The sequence below is a fragment of the Balaenoptera musculus genome, chromosome 4, assembly GCF_009873245.2.
Source record: "Balaenoptera musculus isolate JJ_BM4_2016_0621 chromosome 4, mBalMus1.pri.v3, whole genome shotgun sequence".
NCBI lineage: Eukaryota > Metazoa > Chordata > Mammalia > Artiodactyla > Balaenopteridae > Balaenoptera > Balaenoptera musculus.
This window is the reverse complement of record NC_045788.1, coordinates 1,498,284-1,515,704: the sequence shown is the minus strand read 5'-3', so window position 1 is coordinate 1,515,704 and position 17,421 is coordinate 1,498,284. Positions and strand designations below refer to the sequence as shown.

General features: G+C 44.4%; 1 protein-coding gene across 5 annotated transcripts in view; it reads left to right on the top strand.

Annotated features, from left to right (window-relative positions):
* The window catches only part of RARB (retinoic acid receptor beta), a 794,130-nt gene that overhangs the window by 679,436 nt on the left and 97,273 nt on the right, over positions 1–17,421 (top strand). For all 5 annotated transcript variants that reach the window (XM_036851911.1, XM_036851915.1, XM_036851914.1 and 2 more), the window contains one exon: positions 11,778–11,919. In XM_036851911.1, the coding sequence (XP_036707806.1) occupies positions 11,778–11,919 (142 nt within the window). The remainder of the gene's footprint in view (positions 1–11,777; positions 11,920–17,421) is intronic.

Sequence of the window (17,421 nt, the reverse complement as noted above, 5' to 3'; positions counted from 1 at the left end):
GGGCAAGAGTGAATGTGCTCAGGAAATTTCCAGTCGCAGGGAGTTGAAAGGAGAGAGTTAGGGCTGAAATGCCCGGTCAGGTGGAAGGACAGAAGGGACCCTTTCCCAGGGAGCAGGCGAGAGGCGCCGGGGAATAAGGGACCTTATAGAAGCCGAGGCTATCGGACCTCACCGCCCTCCACCTTCACCACTGTCACCCATTCATCTTTACTAAATTTCCAAACGTGGGACCTTCCCCTGGCGGGGATTTTTTTTTTTTTTTTTTTTTTAACAAAAAATAAACAACTCTAAGCCTCTACCCCTTGGGACAACTTGACTTTCTTGTTTGGAGTAGGAATCTTACGTTGTTTTCCTTTCGTGGCTCAGAGCGGCCCCCCCCAGCTCTACTGTCCAGTGTTCTCCATGTCACATGCGTGCCCACCCTCCTTGCTGGGGAGGAAACTCTCTGTTTGTCATCAAAATAGTGGGCTGTTTTTTTACTTTCTCCCTCCCTCTCACCATTGTCTTTCAGTGGGGTGAAAAGGTCTTCACTTTTCTCTTTCTCCCCCTAAATCTGGCTATTAATAACTTTTCAGACGTTGTCACGCATAGACTTCCACTCACTCTGGAGGGTGTTTTTTGTTTGTTTAAGGCAACGTGTTTCCTGGTCTGAAAGCCGTGTTTCCCAAAGTTGCTGTGATGGGATTATTCCACACTCACCTCCTCCTACTGGCACCATCTCTGCTTCTGGCTGGAAATGGGAATTGCAGCTCTGCGCTGGCCTGGCCAGGACCTCGCCGTGCCCGCCTGGCTGGCCCGGGGCATGCCTCCCTGGGGTGGCCACCTGCGTATTACTCTTTGATTGAGATGGGGTTGAGATATAGTCTCCTTGATGATCGAGGAAAAACGACTAAGTAACACTCCTCACTTTTCTCTCTCTTCTCTCACTCAGGAAGGAGAAATTACCCTTTTGAACTTTGCGTGGGATAGAAGTTAGCTCTGCAAAAGCCCAGTGCAAACAGATGTGCTTCCCACACTAGTTTTGGGGTGAATTTCTCCTGACCCGATGCTTTTTATGACAAATAAAGGGCCAAGTTGCCTTTTTTTAAAAAGGAAAAACGTTTTTACTTAGTGCCTTTCTTCAAAGGATCTTGATGGTTTCTGAACTTGTTCAGCCCGATGTAAATGGCTCTTAAGGCAGCAAAGCAACTTCCATCCAAAACACCATGGTGTGAATTCTCAGAAGCAACTTTGGAATTACACACGAGTCAGCCAATTGCACTGTCATTTCAGAAAACAAGGGTTCTTGGGCTCCATTCCTGCTCAGGCCTGAGGGCAGGCTCTGGGTCTTAGGGATCTGTGTTGATACCCAGAGTTCACTGTCTGCTTCAGTATGCATGCAATTAATGCATGATGAAATCAGTGATGCACAGCTTCCTGAACCATCTGGGCAGAGTATACCTCCGACCCTAGTCCTCTCCTGCACAGAAGAGCGAGTACTTTCCCAGCAAGCGCCTGGCGTGGCCTTCTTGATCTTCCCCCGTCTGCATGTCAGCCGCTGTCCCAGCTGTGTCTCACACACACATCCATCACTCACGACTCTACCGGCCTGGACCACTGGCCCTTCCCTGTCCTTCCTAACCCCAGCCTCTGCTCACCCATAATGCTCCTTGGGGGAAATTTTTTTTTTAATTTTATTGGAGTATAATTGATTTACAATGTTGTGTTTCAGATGTACAGCAAAGTGATTCAGTTATACATCTACATCTATCCATTCTTTTTCAGATTCTTTTCTCATATAGGTTATTACAGAGTATTGAGTAGAGTTCCCTGGGCTATACGGTAGGTCCTTGTTGGTTGTCTTGCTGTTCAAATCCTACCCCTTCGTTAGAGCTGGGATCAAGTGTTGACTCCTTTCTGACTCCTTTGAATACCTACGGCGTTTACTCAGTAAATAACTGCCGTGTGCCTACTGTGTGCCAGGCAGTGTACTGGGCCCTTTTTCACTTGCTGCTTCCACACTGCTGGGTTCACTCGACTTAATGCTCCTGGTAGATTGAGGAGGGGCAGGACCAGGCCTTATCAATCTTTCTACGCCCTGGAGAGCCCACCCCAGTTAATTGGCATTGAGTGAATGGATCAATATATGAATGAGTCTTTGGAATCATGAGGCTGTCTGCCCACAATAGCCCATGTTGTTCAGAGATTCAGAACAGTGTTCTGTCCTAGTTGGGAATCTTTATTTTAAACACAAAATGTATATTGGAAATTGTCCAGAAGAAAGCTTTGGAAAAAGAGGTTTTGCCAGTAACTAAAGCTGCCATTCATGGGGCCCTTGCTATGTGCTGGTCATTGTGCTGACACTTTATATGTGTTCCCTGATTGGGTGCACTGAGCGATCCTATGAAGTAGGTACTTTATTATCCCCATTTTACGGATGAGGAAACTGAGGCCTTAGTGTAACTTGCTCAATATCACATAGTTAAGTGGCCGAGTCAGTGTTTAAATCCACGTGTACCCGAGCTACAGCCTAATTCTTTTTTTTTTTAATAAGCAACAGACATTTATTTCTCACAGTTCAGGAGGCTGTGAAGTCCAAGATCAAGGCACTTGGCAGATTCAGAGTTTTGTGAAGGCCTGCTTCCTGGACATCTGTCTTTTCCCTTTACCTTCACATGGGGGAGGAAGGGCCAAGCTAGCTCTCTGGGGTCTCTTTTATAAGGGCTCCACCCTCATAGCCCAAGTGCTTCCCAAAGGCCCCACCTCCTCATACCATCACATTGGGCAATAGGCTTCAATGTAGGAATTTCGGGGGATACATTCAGTCTACAGCAGGGGAATTGCTCTGCATTGTAGGATATCTAACACCATCTCCAGCGTCTGTTCAGTATGTGCCAGCAGCATACAGTATGATGTAAATATCACCTAGGGGGCAAAATCAGAGCCCGAAACAGTGTATTCCTACCTTACCAATTAGGGAACCCTCCTACACTGTGGGTGGGTGTAAGTTGTACAGCCACTAAGGAGAACAGTATGAAGGTTCCTTAAAAAACTAAAAATAGAGCTACCATATGATCCAGCAATCCCACTCCTGGGCATATATCCAGAGAAAACCATAATTCAAAAAGATACATGCACCCCTATGTTCATAGCAGCACTATTTACAATAGCCAAGACATGGAAGCAACCAAAATGTCCATTGACAGATGAATGGACAAAGAAAATGTGGTACATATATACAGTGGAATAGTACTCAGCCATAAAAAAGAACAAAATAATGCCATTTGTAGCCACTTGGATGGACCTAGAGATTATCATACTAAGTGAAGTAAGTCAGACAGAGAAAGACAAATATCATGATATCATTTATATGTGGAATCTAAAAAAAGGATACAAATGAACTTATTTACAAAACAGAAATAGAGTCACAGATATAGAAAACAAACTTATGGTTACCAGTGGGGAAAGGGGTGGGAGAGATAAATTGGGAGACTGGGATTGACATATACACACTACTATATATAGAATAGATAACTAATAAGGACCTACTGTATAGCACAGGGAACTCTACTCAATACTCTGTAATAACCTATATGGGAAAAGAATCTAAAAAAGAGTGGATATATGTATATGTATAACTGATTCACTTTGCTGTACACCTGAAACTAACACAACATTGTAAATCAACTATACTCCAATAAAAATTAATTTAAAAAAATCTCAGCCCCACTCCATTTCTGTAAGGCAAGATATTATTTATAATTATACATAATACACAAACTACAGGCAATTTCTTTTTTTTTTTTTTTTTTTTTTCCGTGCGGCTTGAAGGATCTTGGTTCCCTGACCAGGGATCAGACCTGTGCCCGCTGCAGTGGAAGCACAGAGTCTTAACCACTGGGCCGCCAGGGAAGTCCCCAGGCAATTATTTTTCACAAACATATTTTTTTAAAATTAATTAATTAATTTATTTATTTATTTATGGCTGTGTTGGGTCTTCGTTTCTGTGCGAGGGCTTTCTCCAGTTGCGGCAAGTGGGGGCCACTCTTCATCGCGGTGCGCGGGCCTCTCACTATCGCGGCCTCTCCTGTTGCGGAGCACAGGCTCCAGACGTGCAGGCTCAGTGGTTATGGCTCACGGGCCTAGTCGCTCCGCGGCACGTGGGATCCTCCCAGATCAGGGCGCGAACCCGTGTCCCCTGCATTGGCAGGCAGATTCTCAACCACTGCGCCACCAGGGAAGCCCCCTTACAAACATATTTTAAAGCCTAATTCTTAACCACTAGCCCACTATCTGAACCAACCAAAAAATCACCCCCTTTGGGAGAGGGTGAAAGATATTATATGTGATGATATCTGAAAACTAGAAGGTGAAACAGGGCCCATGAATGGGAGAGAAAATGATGAGAATCGGAGCAATGATTTGAGAGTATGAGAGGAGAGAAGGAGGCCCAACTTAATGTCATATCAAAATATGAAGAAGGAGTGAGATGAGTCACTTTTCTCCATGTCCTGTTTAGATTTGGGACATCTGACTAGTCCATCAAGGGAATTACGAATGGTAAGTAGTTACGTATAGGAGGATATTTAGGTTTACAGAGACAGATACCGTTCCTTCTGATTGAGGATTGTTTCTGTCCCGTAGATAGTACGTTAGTTAGAACAATGGCACCTCATATCCCCAAGGGGAGACAAAAGAGTTCTGAGCAGGATGTGGGCATTCCATGGTTATTGCCGTGATGCGAAGCAAATGGCTTGCAAATGGCTCTAAAGCCTATGTAGACTTCTCCACCAAGTGAGTATTTTTTTTTCTCTTTGGTTGGACGCCAGTTCTTTGATAGCAAGAGTAGAAGAGCCTATGAGGTAAGAAAGGTTGAAAAACCCGTGGTTAGAAAACACTTGACCCAGTTTGTGATGCAGGTCTAGCTTCTTTTTTTTTTTTTTTTAATATTTATTTTTGGCTGTGTTCGGTCTTCGTTTCTGTGCGAGGGCTTTCTCTAGTTGCGGCAAGTGGGGGCCACTCTTCATCGCGGTGCGCGGGCCTCTCACTATCGCGGCCTCTCTTGTTGCAGAGCACAGGCTCCAGACGCGCAGGCTCAGTAGTTGTGGCTCACGGACCCAGTTGCTCTGCGGCACGTGGGATCTTCCCAGACCAGGGCTCGAACCCGTGTCCCCTGCATTAGCAGGCAGATTCCCAACCACTGCGCCACCAGGGAAGCCCCAGGTCTAGCTTCCTGATCTAGGTAATTAGAGCATTAATTGTGTCACTTGCTTTGACGATCTCAAACAATAAAAGTCACGCATAAGCTGCAGGAGCCATGATTAGACAGCAGAAGGCAGGTTTCACAAAGTTAGCAGTTAACCAACAAAAGTTAATTAACAGATTAACCAACACAAATCATGGCTAACCAACAGAAGTCCTGATTGACTGACCTGATTACAACTCAAATCAGTGGGTCTTCTACTAACCTCAGGGAAATCTGGATACTTCCTTCCCTAAGTACAGATAATATCATCCTCAGGGAATACATTATCATTGAGGAATGTTTTGTGGAATTAAGGTATGGTTCATCCAGGACTATCACTCTGGCTCTGTTCATAGCTGAGGATGCCCATTGTTCATTCGTTCAATCGACAGCTGTTTGTTGGATATCTGCCATGTGTCAGGTTCTGTCCCGGTCCTGGGGATATGCAGTTGATTTGTACCAATCCATTTGTAGTAGGTGCTGAAATATTGAACTATGTTCCTACCAGTTGTTGACTAACCATCGCCTTCAGTCTTTGTCTCCTTCCACCCAAGTCCACTGTGGCGAGTCCAGGGAAGACGCATGAAGTCACCGTGGAGTCCCCATCTTGTCCACCCTAGTTCTATGGAGCCGGCCCCCATGCCCCTCCTTGTCCCCTGTCGGGGAGGCTGGAATCCCAGCAAGAAAGATGTCACACTTGGTGGTGCTTCTGTGACACCCAGTGGTGGAAATCTCTGAAGCCCACAGGACTCCTGAGGCTGTGACTGCTGGCCACAGACTGGACTTCCCCCACGATGGCCATGTAACCTCCGAAGTACATGGTACTATTGATTAATATTTTAAATATCATACTCAGATAGGTGTGATGTAGAAGGAAAAGCAAAAGCCCAAGCTTATCTAGAAGAGGAAGCATTCATGTGTGCTTGGATCAGTCAGAGAAGGCTTCCTGGGTGAGGTGACATAACGTCTTCAAGACCTGATAGAAGTTTTCTGTGTTTACTGGGAAAAAGGATGTTTCTGGAAAGTGAAAGAGGAAACTCGTGGCACCAGCAACCCTAGACTTGGTGTCAGAAAACCGGGCCCTCAGACTTCCTGATGACCAGCAACCATGAGCCAGGATTGACGACACTCCAGCCTCCATCTGGTCACAGACACCTGCCCCAGGTCCCCACAGAGGTGCGGTGAGGTCTCCGTTCCAAGATAAAGGTGACACCGTCTGAAAGCCCTCTTGTTGGTGTCTTTTAAGCCCCAGGCTAGTCCCAACAAATCACAGTTGTTTTTGTTTCTTTCAATTTTTTTATTGAAGTAGAGTTGATTTACAATGTTGTGTGTTAATTTCTGCTGTACAGCAAAGTGACTCAGTTATACACATATATACATTCTTTTTCATATTCCTTTCCATGATGGTTTGTCCCAGGATATGGAATACAGCTCCCGGTGCTCTACAGTAGGACCTTGTTGTTTATCCAATCCGTACATAATAGCTTCCATCTGCTAATCCCCAGCCTCCCACTCCATCCCTCCCCCAACCCCCTCCCCCTTGGCAACCACCAGCCTGATCTCTGTGTCTGTGAGTCTGAAGAAATCGCAGTTGTCACCCCTACAGGTGGACGGTCTCTCCTTCCTTCATCTTCAGACCTCCTCCTTGGCCATTTTCTTTGCCCACAGAAGCCCCCTCATCCTCACTCTCAAGCCATCCCAACTTGTCACTCCCTGGTGCGAGGACACACTTGGAGTCCCAGAAAGGTACAGCTGGGAAGGGTCTTGGCAGTAAGCCTCCAGCCCCGCCCTCAGGAGGTAGTGCGTGAGTGTGCCTAGCCCCGAGGCTGTGACTCTCCAAGCCCGCCCCTCTCCTTCCCTTCCAGGACTCTCCCACCGCACCCTCCTGCCCCTTCTCTCCCGTGGGGCTGCTCCTCCAAAGAGGACCAAATCCTTCATCTGTACTTGCTCAGCTTTTCAGTCTTTCCTCCTGCAGATGTGACTCTACCCATCTCCTAGCTGCAAGAACTATCACACTTGCACTCGGTACTTTGCTTTGATGGAAACCTTTTTTTTTTTCCCACTTACAAAATTTTTTTAACTTAATTTTTATTTTATATTGGAGTTAGTTTCAGGTGTACAGCACAGTGATTCAGTTATACATATACATATATCCATTCTTTTTCAGATTCTGTTCCCATGTAGGTTATTATGGAATATTGAGTAGAGTTCCCTGTGCTCTACAGTAGGTCCTTGTTGTTTATCTATTTTATATACAGTAGTGTGTGTATGTTAATCCCAAACTCCCAATTTATCCCTCCCTCCCCTCTTTCCCCTTTGGTAACCAGAAGTTTATTTTCAAAGTCTGTGAGTCTGTTTTCTGTTTGAACTCAGTACTTCTAAAGCTCATTACATATAACAACTTTGGGATACAGTTTTGATTCCCAAATTACGAGGCTCCCAATTTTAGGTGGGACAGATTCATGGCTTTAAACCTCATTGAATCACATAGTGAGAAAGATGTTTATTTTCTCTGAATTCCTCAGGAGAAGCCTCAAGTCAGTGCTGATCTGCACCTAAGTCTTGCTCCTTTCCCTTTCAGCCAGGAGTGAGGTTTAGCAGAACCAGGATCCAGTGAGAGTGAAATCGCATCTGGTTATTGTTTTGTTCGACTTCATTTTATTTATTTTATGAATACCTTCTCATATTGACAGTTGGAGCTGGTATTCAAATTGAGCCAGAGGTTAAAGGTTTCCATTTTAAATAATGTTAAAAATAAAAGAAGAGGGCTTCCCTGGTGGTGCAGTGGTTGAGAATCTGCCTGCCAGTGTAGAGGACACGGGTTCGAGCCCTGGTCCGGGAAGATCCCACATGCCGCGGAGCAACTGGGCCCGTGAGCCACAACTACTGAGCCTGCGCGTCTGGAGCCTGTGCTCCGCAACAAGAGAGGCCGCGACAGTGAGAGGCCCGCGCACCGCGATGAAGAGTGGCCCCCGCTCGCCGCAACTAGAGACAGCCCTCGCGCAGAAACGAAGACCCGACACAGCCAAAAATAAATAAATTAATAAAAAAAAGAAATAGCATTAAAAAAATAATAATAAAATAAAAAAATAAATAAAAGAAGAGGGACTTCCCTGGCGGTCCAGTGGTTGGGACTTCACCTTCCATTGTAGGGGGTGCGGGTTCGATCCCTGGTCGGGGACCTAGGATCCCGCATGCCTCGGGGCCAAAAAACCAAAACATAAAACTGAAGCAATATCGTAACAAATTCAATAAAGACTTTAAAAAAATGGTCCACATCAAAACAAATCTTTAAATAAAAAATAAAGAAGAATCAACCTAAATAAAACATTAAGTAGATAAAATTTTGGTGACACGGGCTATGGTGCCGCACGCACGCACGCACGAGGTCCTCCAAGCAGTGGAAACGAGGTTTACAGAACGGTTCACAGTAGCTACTGCGGAGGAGGGGGGTTTGGACAATGCAAACCTCTCTTTGGCCTCAGAGGGCATTTCTGTTTACCCAGCCCATGAATAAAAATACCTCACAGCATACATTTTAGTCAGCAAGTATTCTACCCTGGTGGAAATGATTTACTGAAACTTAGACCTTCTCCTGAAATCCAGCCCAAACTCTGATTTGGAAAACCAAGAAGTCCTATTTAGTTTCTGCTGTCATTGTTCCTGAACCACGCTGACTGCATAATTAGTGACATATAAAGTTCTTAATTCTCTCTTCTTCTTTCATCTGGGTGTCAGGAGATTGGTTTCCGCTCCTTTGTGCTCACTCGCTAAGAATTTGCTGAACTGCTTATTCAGTTTGTAATAAGTGGAGGAGGTCACATTGGTCCATACCTCACTTGCTTCACACCTGCAAAAAGACCGGATCTTCCATGTGTCAGTGTTACTTGACGGGAGAGCAGTGAAGTTTCTGTCAATTGAGTTTGTACGTCTGGCAGCCAAGAGTGTCCTGTAGGTATTCTTTGCAGGAAAAAATATGTTTGAGGTGACCACAGTGCACAGATTCTCTTAGAGCTTCAGAGTGTTTATAACCTGTTATTTTAGATTCTGAGCATATCTGTAGCTCCAGAGGTACAAAAATAAACTACATTTTCTTGGAAAATGTGTGTGTCTGGGATGTGAGAGGAGTTGCAACCTTAAACAAGATTTCCAGGCGTTTACAGTCGAAGCATGCCAGTAAAAATATGTTTTTTTAGATGTCAAAATCCGAGGGTGCCCACGTAAATATCCTAAACAATGTGTGTTATGTGAGCTTTCTTTGCTAATGTGCTTTAGCTTTGAAGGTCTTTAGTTCTGGCTCCTGGGGTGTTAATGTACTACAGGGAAAGTTGAACTCAGATGGCAAATCTTGTTTGCTGTTCAAGGCAGTGATGGTGTGCCTCCCACACTCAAGAGAATTGTTACTAATGGAGGGAAAAGTCACATCACAATTGATAAGGTAAAACTCCTTGCTTGTAATACTCCTAGCAGCGTAGAGGTTTTTGTTGGGCGATTAGAAAAGACAGCAGGTTTACCCGTCACTCACTCTTCATTCATCTGTGTGTTAACAAGCACCACTTAATTTTCCGTTCTCTGCAAAGCTGTGTGGGGAGATGGGTAAGCAGAGAGGAGAAGCTGGGGGGAGACCCTGTGCTCGTGGAGCCTGAAGTCTGATTTGTTTCATCAGTGTTTCCAAAAAAATCAGGATAAATTGCTTCTTCGGTCAAAATATAACTTTCCAAAAGTTAAAAACCAATACTTATTCAAATATGCAGTAAGCACATGTTGAAGACTTATTTCACTCATTAATGAGGGAAACAGTCAGATGACAAAGCTGGTTCAAAGAAGGATATGAAAAAAATAGGTAGGGAGGGAGGGAGGCAGACAGACAGATAGGGTGATTGGAAAAAAGAATGCTGGAATAAGGTGGCAAAGTTAGACCCAACTGCTTAATGTCCTACAAGGCAATAAAACAATAATCTTTGGTTATATTTCAACCAGGCAGGAATCTTTGCACCTATATTAGGCACATATGATTTATAAGTTACCAGTCTTCTACAGTCTTTACAGTGTCAAGGTCCAGTCAATAATAAACAGTAAGTCAAAGGAAGTTACATTTCCCGAGACCGTTAGATGACTCGGTTAAGTTTGTCAGTCATTGCGGCATATGCATTGCCCGAGGGAACTTCCTGCAATGATGGAAATATTCTGTACATGTGCTGCCCAGTGTGGTAGCCCCTGCACATGTGTGGCTGTTGAGCACTTGAAGGGATTAATCTCCAGAATTTACAAGCAGCTCATGAAGGTCGATATCCAAAAAAAACCACAAAAAAACCACAAACAAACAACCCAATCAAAAAGTGGGCAGAAGACCTACATAGACATTTCTCCAAAGAAGACATACAGATGGCCAAAGAGGCGCATGAAAAGATGCTCGACATCACTAGTTATTAGAGAAATGCAAATCAAACTACAATGAGGTATCACCTCACATGGGTCAGAATGGCCATCATCAAAAAATCTACCAATAGTAAATGCTGCTGAGGGTGTGGAGAAAAGGGAACCCTCCTACACTGTTGGTGGGAATGTAAATTGGTGCAGCCACTATGGAGAACAGTATGGAGGTGCCTTAAAAAAAAAAAACACTAAAAATAGAGCTGCCATATGATCCAGCAGTCCCACTCCTGGGCGTATATCTGGAGAAAAACATGGTTTGAAAGGATACGTGCACCCCAATGTTCATTGCAGCACTGTTTACAGTAGCCAAGACATGGAAGCAACCTAAACGTCCATTCACAGGTGAATGGATAAAGACGATACGGTACATACATAAAGTGCAATATTAGCCTTTAAAAAGAACGAAATAATGCCATTTGCAGCAACATGGATGGACCTGGAGATTATCATACTAATTTTATTTAATTTTCATTAATTCTGATTTAAATAGCCACACGTGATTAGTAGCTACCGTACTGGACATCACAGCTCTCACATGCCATTAAATGAGCAGACAATCATTTTTCTGCCTCGTTTCCAATCTTGGATAATATTTTTCTAAACACTTCGCAAATTAAATCGTGTTCTGAATATTATCACGAGAGCTAAATATGTAAAAGCATTTGGAGAAGACTCCATTGGAAAGACCTAATTCTTTCACGAAGCATATAATTTCTTCTGCAAGTGGAATGCTTCTTCTATTGGCTTTCGTGACAGTGGATTCACCTGATATCATTCTGGCCAGCAAGGGAGCCACTTAGGAAGTTAAGCGTGTTTGGAGTGAACCCAGCTCTGCATTATGTTTTCCAAGTGAATTCGCTTGGTATTCATTTTCTTTTAGCAAGATAATAACGGTCAAGTCCAGTTTTGATTCAAAGGGGCTTTCTGGCTTGCAGCAAAGGGAGAGAACTGACTATTCATATTTCACAAGGATTTTAAGGCTTAAATAAGTTAACTTTTCTGCTGCCCTCACTTCATTACTCAGAACGAGCAGTCAATGCATTGATAAGGTTGGCTTTGATTTCTCACGAAGCTCAGTAGTTTTGCTTAATTTTCTCATCTTCTTGGTTGCTTGCAGGGGTTTTTCCGCAGAAGTATTCAGAAGAACATGATTTACACTTGTCACCGAGATAAGAACTGTGTTATTAATAAAGTCACCAGGAATCGATGCCAGTACTGTCGACTCCAGAAGTGCTTTGAAGTGGGAATGTCCAAAGAATGTAAGTGGAGTCTCAAAAAAATTTTTTCCTCTTTGCCTTATCTATAAATATGATTGCTCAGCCTCCAAAATCCAAGTCGTGGAGGACGTCAGCGTGTGGAATTCAGACATGACACAAATGATAGTTTGCCAAGGGTAGGTGTCAACAGAGATGACATGGAAATAGAATAACTGTGGGGATTTTCTGATACAATCTGAGTGGCAGTTGGTGAAAAGGCAGGAGCTGGGTGTCGTGGACAGCAGGCTTGTATTCCAGAGCGGTTACTAACCAGCTCTGTGTCTCTGAGCCACTGGTAACTGGTCCTAGAGCCACATGGAGACTCTGTTTCCCCATCTCGACAGTAGGAATAAAGAGCTTTGCCTGTGTTGATGAGAATAAAACGTGGCGAGAGGCATGTGGTGATAATGTACCCCATTTCAGAGGGTCCATCAACCGTGGTAATAATGTATCCTTTTTCAGAGGGGAGGGAGTGTAAAACTTTTGCCGTCGAAGAAACATTTAGAAACTTGGCACGTTGGCATTTTTCCAAACTCGATTCAGCCCCACCCCTCCAAACAATTATACGCTTAATTTAGAAGAGAACATTTGAATAGATTAAAAATGAGTGGTCCGTAATCATCTGCTTGTGGGGCTTTGAATTATACATGCAGAGTACATATACAGGCAGAGTACGTACAGCACCAAAAGATCACGAAGGGAACAAGAACGTGCCAGGCGCGTGGCCGGGCTCAGGCAGGTGTAAGGAAGACGCAGGAATGTGTGCCTGGTTGGGCGCTCAGTGGAATCACTGCCCACCTGCCCCCCCTGCGTCCCGACACTTGAGGATCTGAGTGGGGCACTGGGCGAGGGGCCCTGAGGGGCCCTGGAGATGCTAAGCCACACCCACTGACCCCTATGAGAGTGGGACGAAAAGCCACAATCCGACAGTGGGGTTTGAAGGCTTTATGTGGGTCAGAAGCTCTTGGGTTTTGGAGCTGGGACGTGTGGCCATGGGAGCGAGGCCCCTGGAGCCGGGCAGGGCTGCCCTGAGAGTGCGTAGCTGGCCGACAGTAGCTCTGCTGGGAGCTCTGACTTGGGATGTTTCTTGGTGGCCTGCCCAGTGTCTTTCCCGCCCCTCACCTTTCCGAGCTCTGCCCGGGGTTTACATAGGCTTTTCTACGTCTTGGGTTTCTACTCCTCAGGGAAGACATCAGGGTTGGATCCATTCATTTGCCTCAAGCCAATCAGTATAACCTGTCCCAGCCACAGTCATTGGTTCATGGCGAGCATGTAACCTAGGCTGGTCCAGTGAGAATGAGTTCAAGACTCACGCTCATGACCCATAAAAGGAAAAAAATGGTAAATCAGACTTCATCAAAATCAGAAAATGTCTGCTGTTCAAATGACACTGTGAAATTAATGACAAGCCAAGCCACAGACGAGGAGAAAATATTCACAAATCACGTATCTGCTAAGGACTTACATGTAGAATATGGAAAACCTCTGAAAATTCAATGATGAGAAAGGAAATAACCCAATTAAAAAAACAAAACTAAGCTAAAATTCAGAATTGCCAAGATTATGAAAGACAGACAGACTGACACATGACAGCTAAGTGCAAGGCATGGTCCTGATGGTCCTGCAGTGGAGGAAAGCTACCTATGAAGGGCATTATTGGGACAGTTACTGAAATTCGAGTATAGGTTGTCAATTAGAATATCACATTGAATCAACTTTGCATGTCCTGACTTTGACCATTGTGCTATTGTTGCATAAGAGAACATTCTTATTCTTGATATATGCCACTAACTCCCCATGGTCCAACAGGGCTGTGTGTGTGTGTGTGTATGTGTGTGTGTGTGTGTGTGTGTGTGTGTGGAGAGAGAGAGAGAGAGAGAATGAAAGAGAGGAAGAAAATGTGGCAGGATATTAAGACTTATGAATCTGAGTGAAGGGATACACAGTGAAGGAGTTCCTTGTACTATTCTTGCAACTTTTGAGCAAATTTGAAATTGTATCAAAATAAAATTACTAAAACAAAAGACTCATGCTTAGAATATTGGGGCAGAAGTGTCCTGCCTTCTGACGCATGTGAACAAGGAGATGCAAGTGTTCTCCAGCCCCAAGGGAGCTCAGCTCTAGGACAGAGCAGGCTCTGTGGATGGAAGAGTGGAAAGACAGACAGAACTCGGGCCCTGACTGGCATCCCTGGAACCTCTGCCTCCGGATGGTTTGCTTCTCTCTGCCAAGGACTCATGAAGGCAGTTGAGGCTGGGGTCTTATTCATAATTAAGGTCCCGATGAGCAAGCATGGGGTCACCAGACAGGGATGCATGCTGGGTATGCCGTGCCTTCTGGGAGGGTCACCTCCTCCAGGTGGTCCTGTTGCCCGCATCTCAGCCAGTTCCTTTGAGCCCCTCCAAACTTTAGAGCGACTGAATGACTTTTTCCTTCCAGATTGAGTTGGTGTAGTAAATTCTTGGTTATCAAAGTACTCATAGCTTTGGGACTTTGAAATGGTAAATATTCATGGTGTGTGAAAAAGCATGATACCTAACTGTATGATCTTAATTACATAAAAATGGATGCTTAGTTGTGTAAATACAGAAACGAGACCTAGAAGGACACATCAAATGGTAAACTGCTCTGGATTACGGATGACTTTGTTTTTTGCTTCTTGTGTTTTTTGGTTTCCTATTATGCACAGGTTAACTTTTAAGAAATAAATGTTATTTTAAAAACCTTTTTAAAAAAATCCATGAATGTGAAGCTTTGAAGCTAATCTTTACTTAGCTCAGGCCCCAAACCCTAGCACTAATGAGAAAAGCATGATATTGCCCTGAAATAGGCAAATTATTTATATGCGTAAGCGAGGCTCACAGGATGACCCCCTAACTCCCCATTTTTGGTCTGACATTCTGTATATGTGGATATTACACTGCAGTTCTGTGGGAGAATTTCAGTTCAGGCTAAAATTATAAATGAGTAAGCCAGATGTGGACCCAGGGTAAATCAGTACTTTTGCATTTATTTTGCGTGGGCTGGAGACCCATTTCCTGCTTACATTACTTAAAACCCATATCCTGCTTCTCCGTAAAAACTGGAAGCTTGGTTGCCAATTTAGAAAAATAATGTTTACACCCACAGGAGAACTCTAGTTTCAACCCTCAAGGAACTTATCACCTTAATTAGATTTAAAAATATAGAAATGGGAAGAAAATGGGATCATTATGCCAAAGTGAACAAAAATAAATATATTTTCTTCAGAAGGAAACTGAAGGGGAAGAAATATACACTTGGAGTATAGTGACTGAGAGTCTAATAGAAAATTTTAAAAGTTGAAACAGAAGGAAGCAGGAAAATATGAGAATCACTAATCAGTTATACCACAGTACCCACCACTGAAACAAACCCAGGAATAACAGAGACTCATAGGATGGTGGAGCTGAAAACGGATCTTAGAGACTGATTTTCACTCACCTCTCTCCTTTGACATACGAGTATACCAGGATGCAGAAAGATGAAACGCTTTTCCCAGCAAATCCGCAACTGGCTAAAGACAGAACCAAGCTTACAATTCAGGTCTGCCACCTCTGCTTGCCATGCTTCCTTTGCAGCACCAAGATTAGCAAGGTTTGCATTCCACTGGGGCCAGAGGTCATGTCACTTCACGAGTATGTATCAGAACCCTTTGGACGCAAGGGACAGAAAACCCAGCTCCAACCTGACATAAGCTAAAAAATCACCACATGTAACTGGATTACACGACTGGATCCAAAGGCTCACATTTGTTTTGGGGGCATTCTCATTGTTCCTCTTCATCTCTCATAGCTGTTTTTTTGGGGTTTTTTTTTTTTTTGCTGTGTTGGTTTTGTTTCTGGGAAGATTTTCCAAATGGCTAATAAAGTTGGCCAACCAATAGCCTGCCCGGCAGAAAGAGAGAGCCTCAGAACCTCTGTGAATGCAGGACTTTGGGGTGTTGGGGGCTGAATACGGTGATTGGCTAGTTTTGGATCGTGTGCCGAGCCCCGGACCCCACCCAAACCACAAGAGCCAAGGGTGTGGAAGAAGTGTTTCTCGGTGGGAAACCAGAAAGTCAGGAGGCAGAAACGACTTCATGTTCCCCACGAAATATCGTCTCACAGCGCTGTTCCCAGTACGTTCTTATTCTTTATGCTGCGGGGGAAAAGCAAGAAAGAAACCTGAGAATCATCCCATGGTAGCAGCTAACATAGACGCGGTGTTTTCTATGGGCCAGGCACTGCATTAACCTCTTGTAATACTTCATACCATTTGATCCTCATAACAACCCTGTAAGGTAGGTTAGTTATAATTCCTCTCTCCCTCCTTTCCAGCAAGATGTGGAAGCTGAGACACAGAGAGGTTAACTTACTCAAGGTAACACGGTTGGTAAGGCGCAGCCCTGGGATCTGGGCCCAGGGAGCAATATATACTGCATGCCGTAAAAAGCAGCCTTGAAAACTCTGGGTTTTATTGCCAGTGGTTAATAAAACAATAATTACACTCCTTGCTACATATTAGAGATGTACGCCCTGGAAAATCATGTGCAAATTTAATTTTCATAGATCAAATTTGGTTTTAAAAGTATAAGGGGATGTACTGGTAAAAGAAATCCTTTATTGTGTGTCCTGTCAGCAAAGCATGATTATTTCTTCATTTTTCTGTTCTATAAATGCTGGTGGGTATGCCTTATATTTTCCAAGGGCTTTGTACAGTAGGGGAACCTTTTTTGCGGAGGAGTAGCTCTTTGTCAGACCATGGGATTTGAAAGCGGTAACAGTAAGGGGAAAAAAATCGATTTTCAGCTGCATTCTAAAAGCAGTACAAAAATTTATGAAGAACTTGGGGAGGAAGCAAAGGAAGTAACACGACTCCCAAGTTGAGTGATGAGCTTCTGCTGGCGGGTGGGAGGCTTGTAACCGTGTCAGGCGAGGAAAGTGTGTAGCAAAGCCCTAAAGTATGAACAAGGAAAAAAGGATCAACAGTAAATGAAGACACAAAATTTGGGATTGTCAATGAGCTATGCAGACAAGCTTACGTCCGTGATGGGGAGGGAGCCGGTTGAGACCACGCTGCTTGGAGACCACAGGAGCTGAGCACACGCATTTGAGTCAGTTACGGAAATCCCAGCGATAGTTCAGGTCTTTCAGCCAGCGATCCTCAGACTTTTAAAAAAGGGTCAAATAGAAAATGTTTCGGCTTTGTGGGCCGTATGGTCTCTGTCTCAGTTGCTTAACTCTGCCACTGTAGCACAAACACAGCTATAATGGAATACATGGACGAAGAGGATCTGGCTGTGTCCCAGTACATCTTTATTTACAAAAGCAGGTGTAGGGCTGGGTTTGGACCGAGGCTTTCAGGGGCTCCCCCAGTGGTGACCTCACCCCCAGCTCGCCCCCGCCCACCGTCCCCTGCTTTCCTCCAACGGACCGTCACCCAGCTTCCAGCTGCCCTGGAGCCTGAGGACGCGCGAGCCTCACACCTGCACGCTCCGGCAAAGGC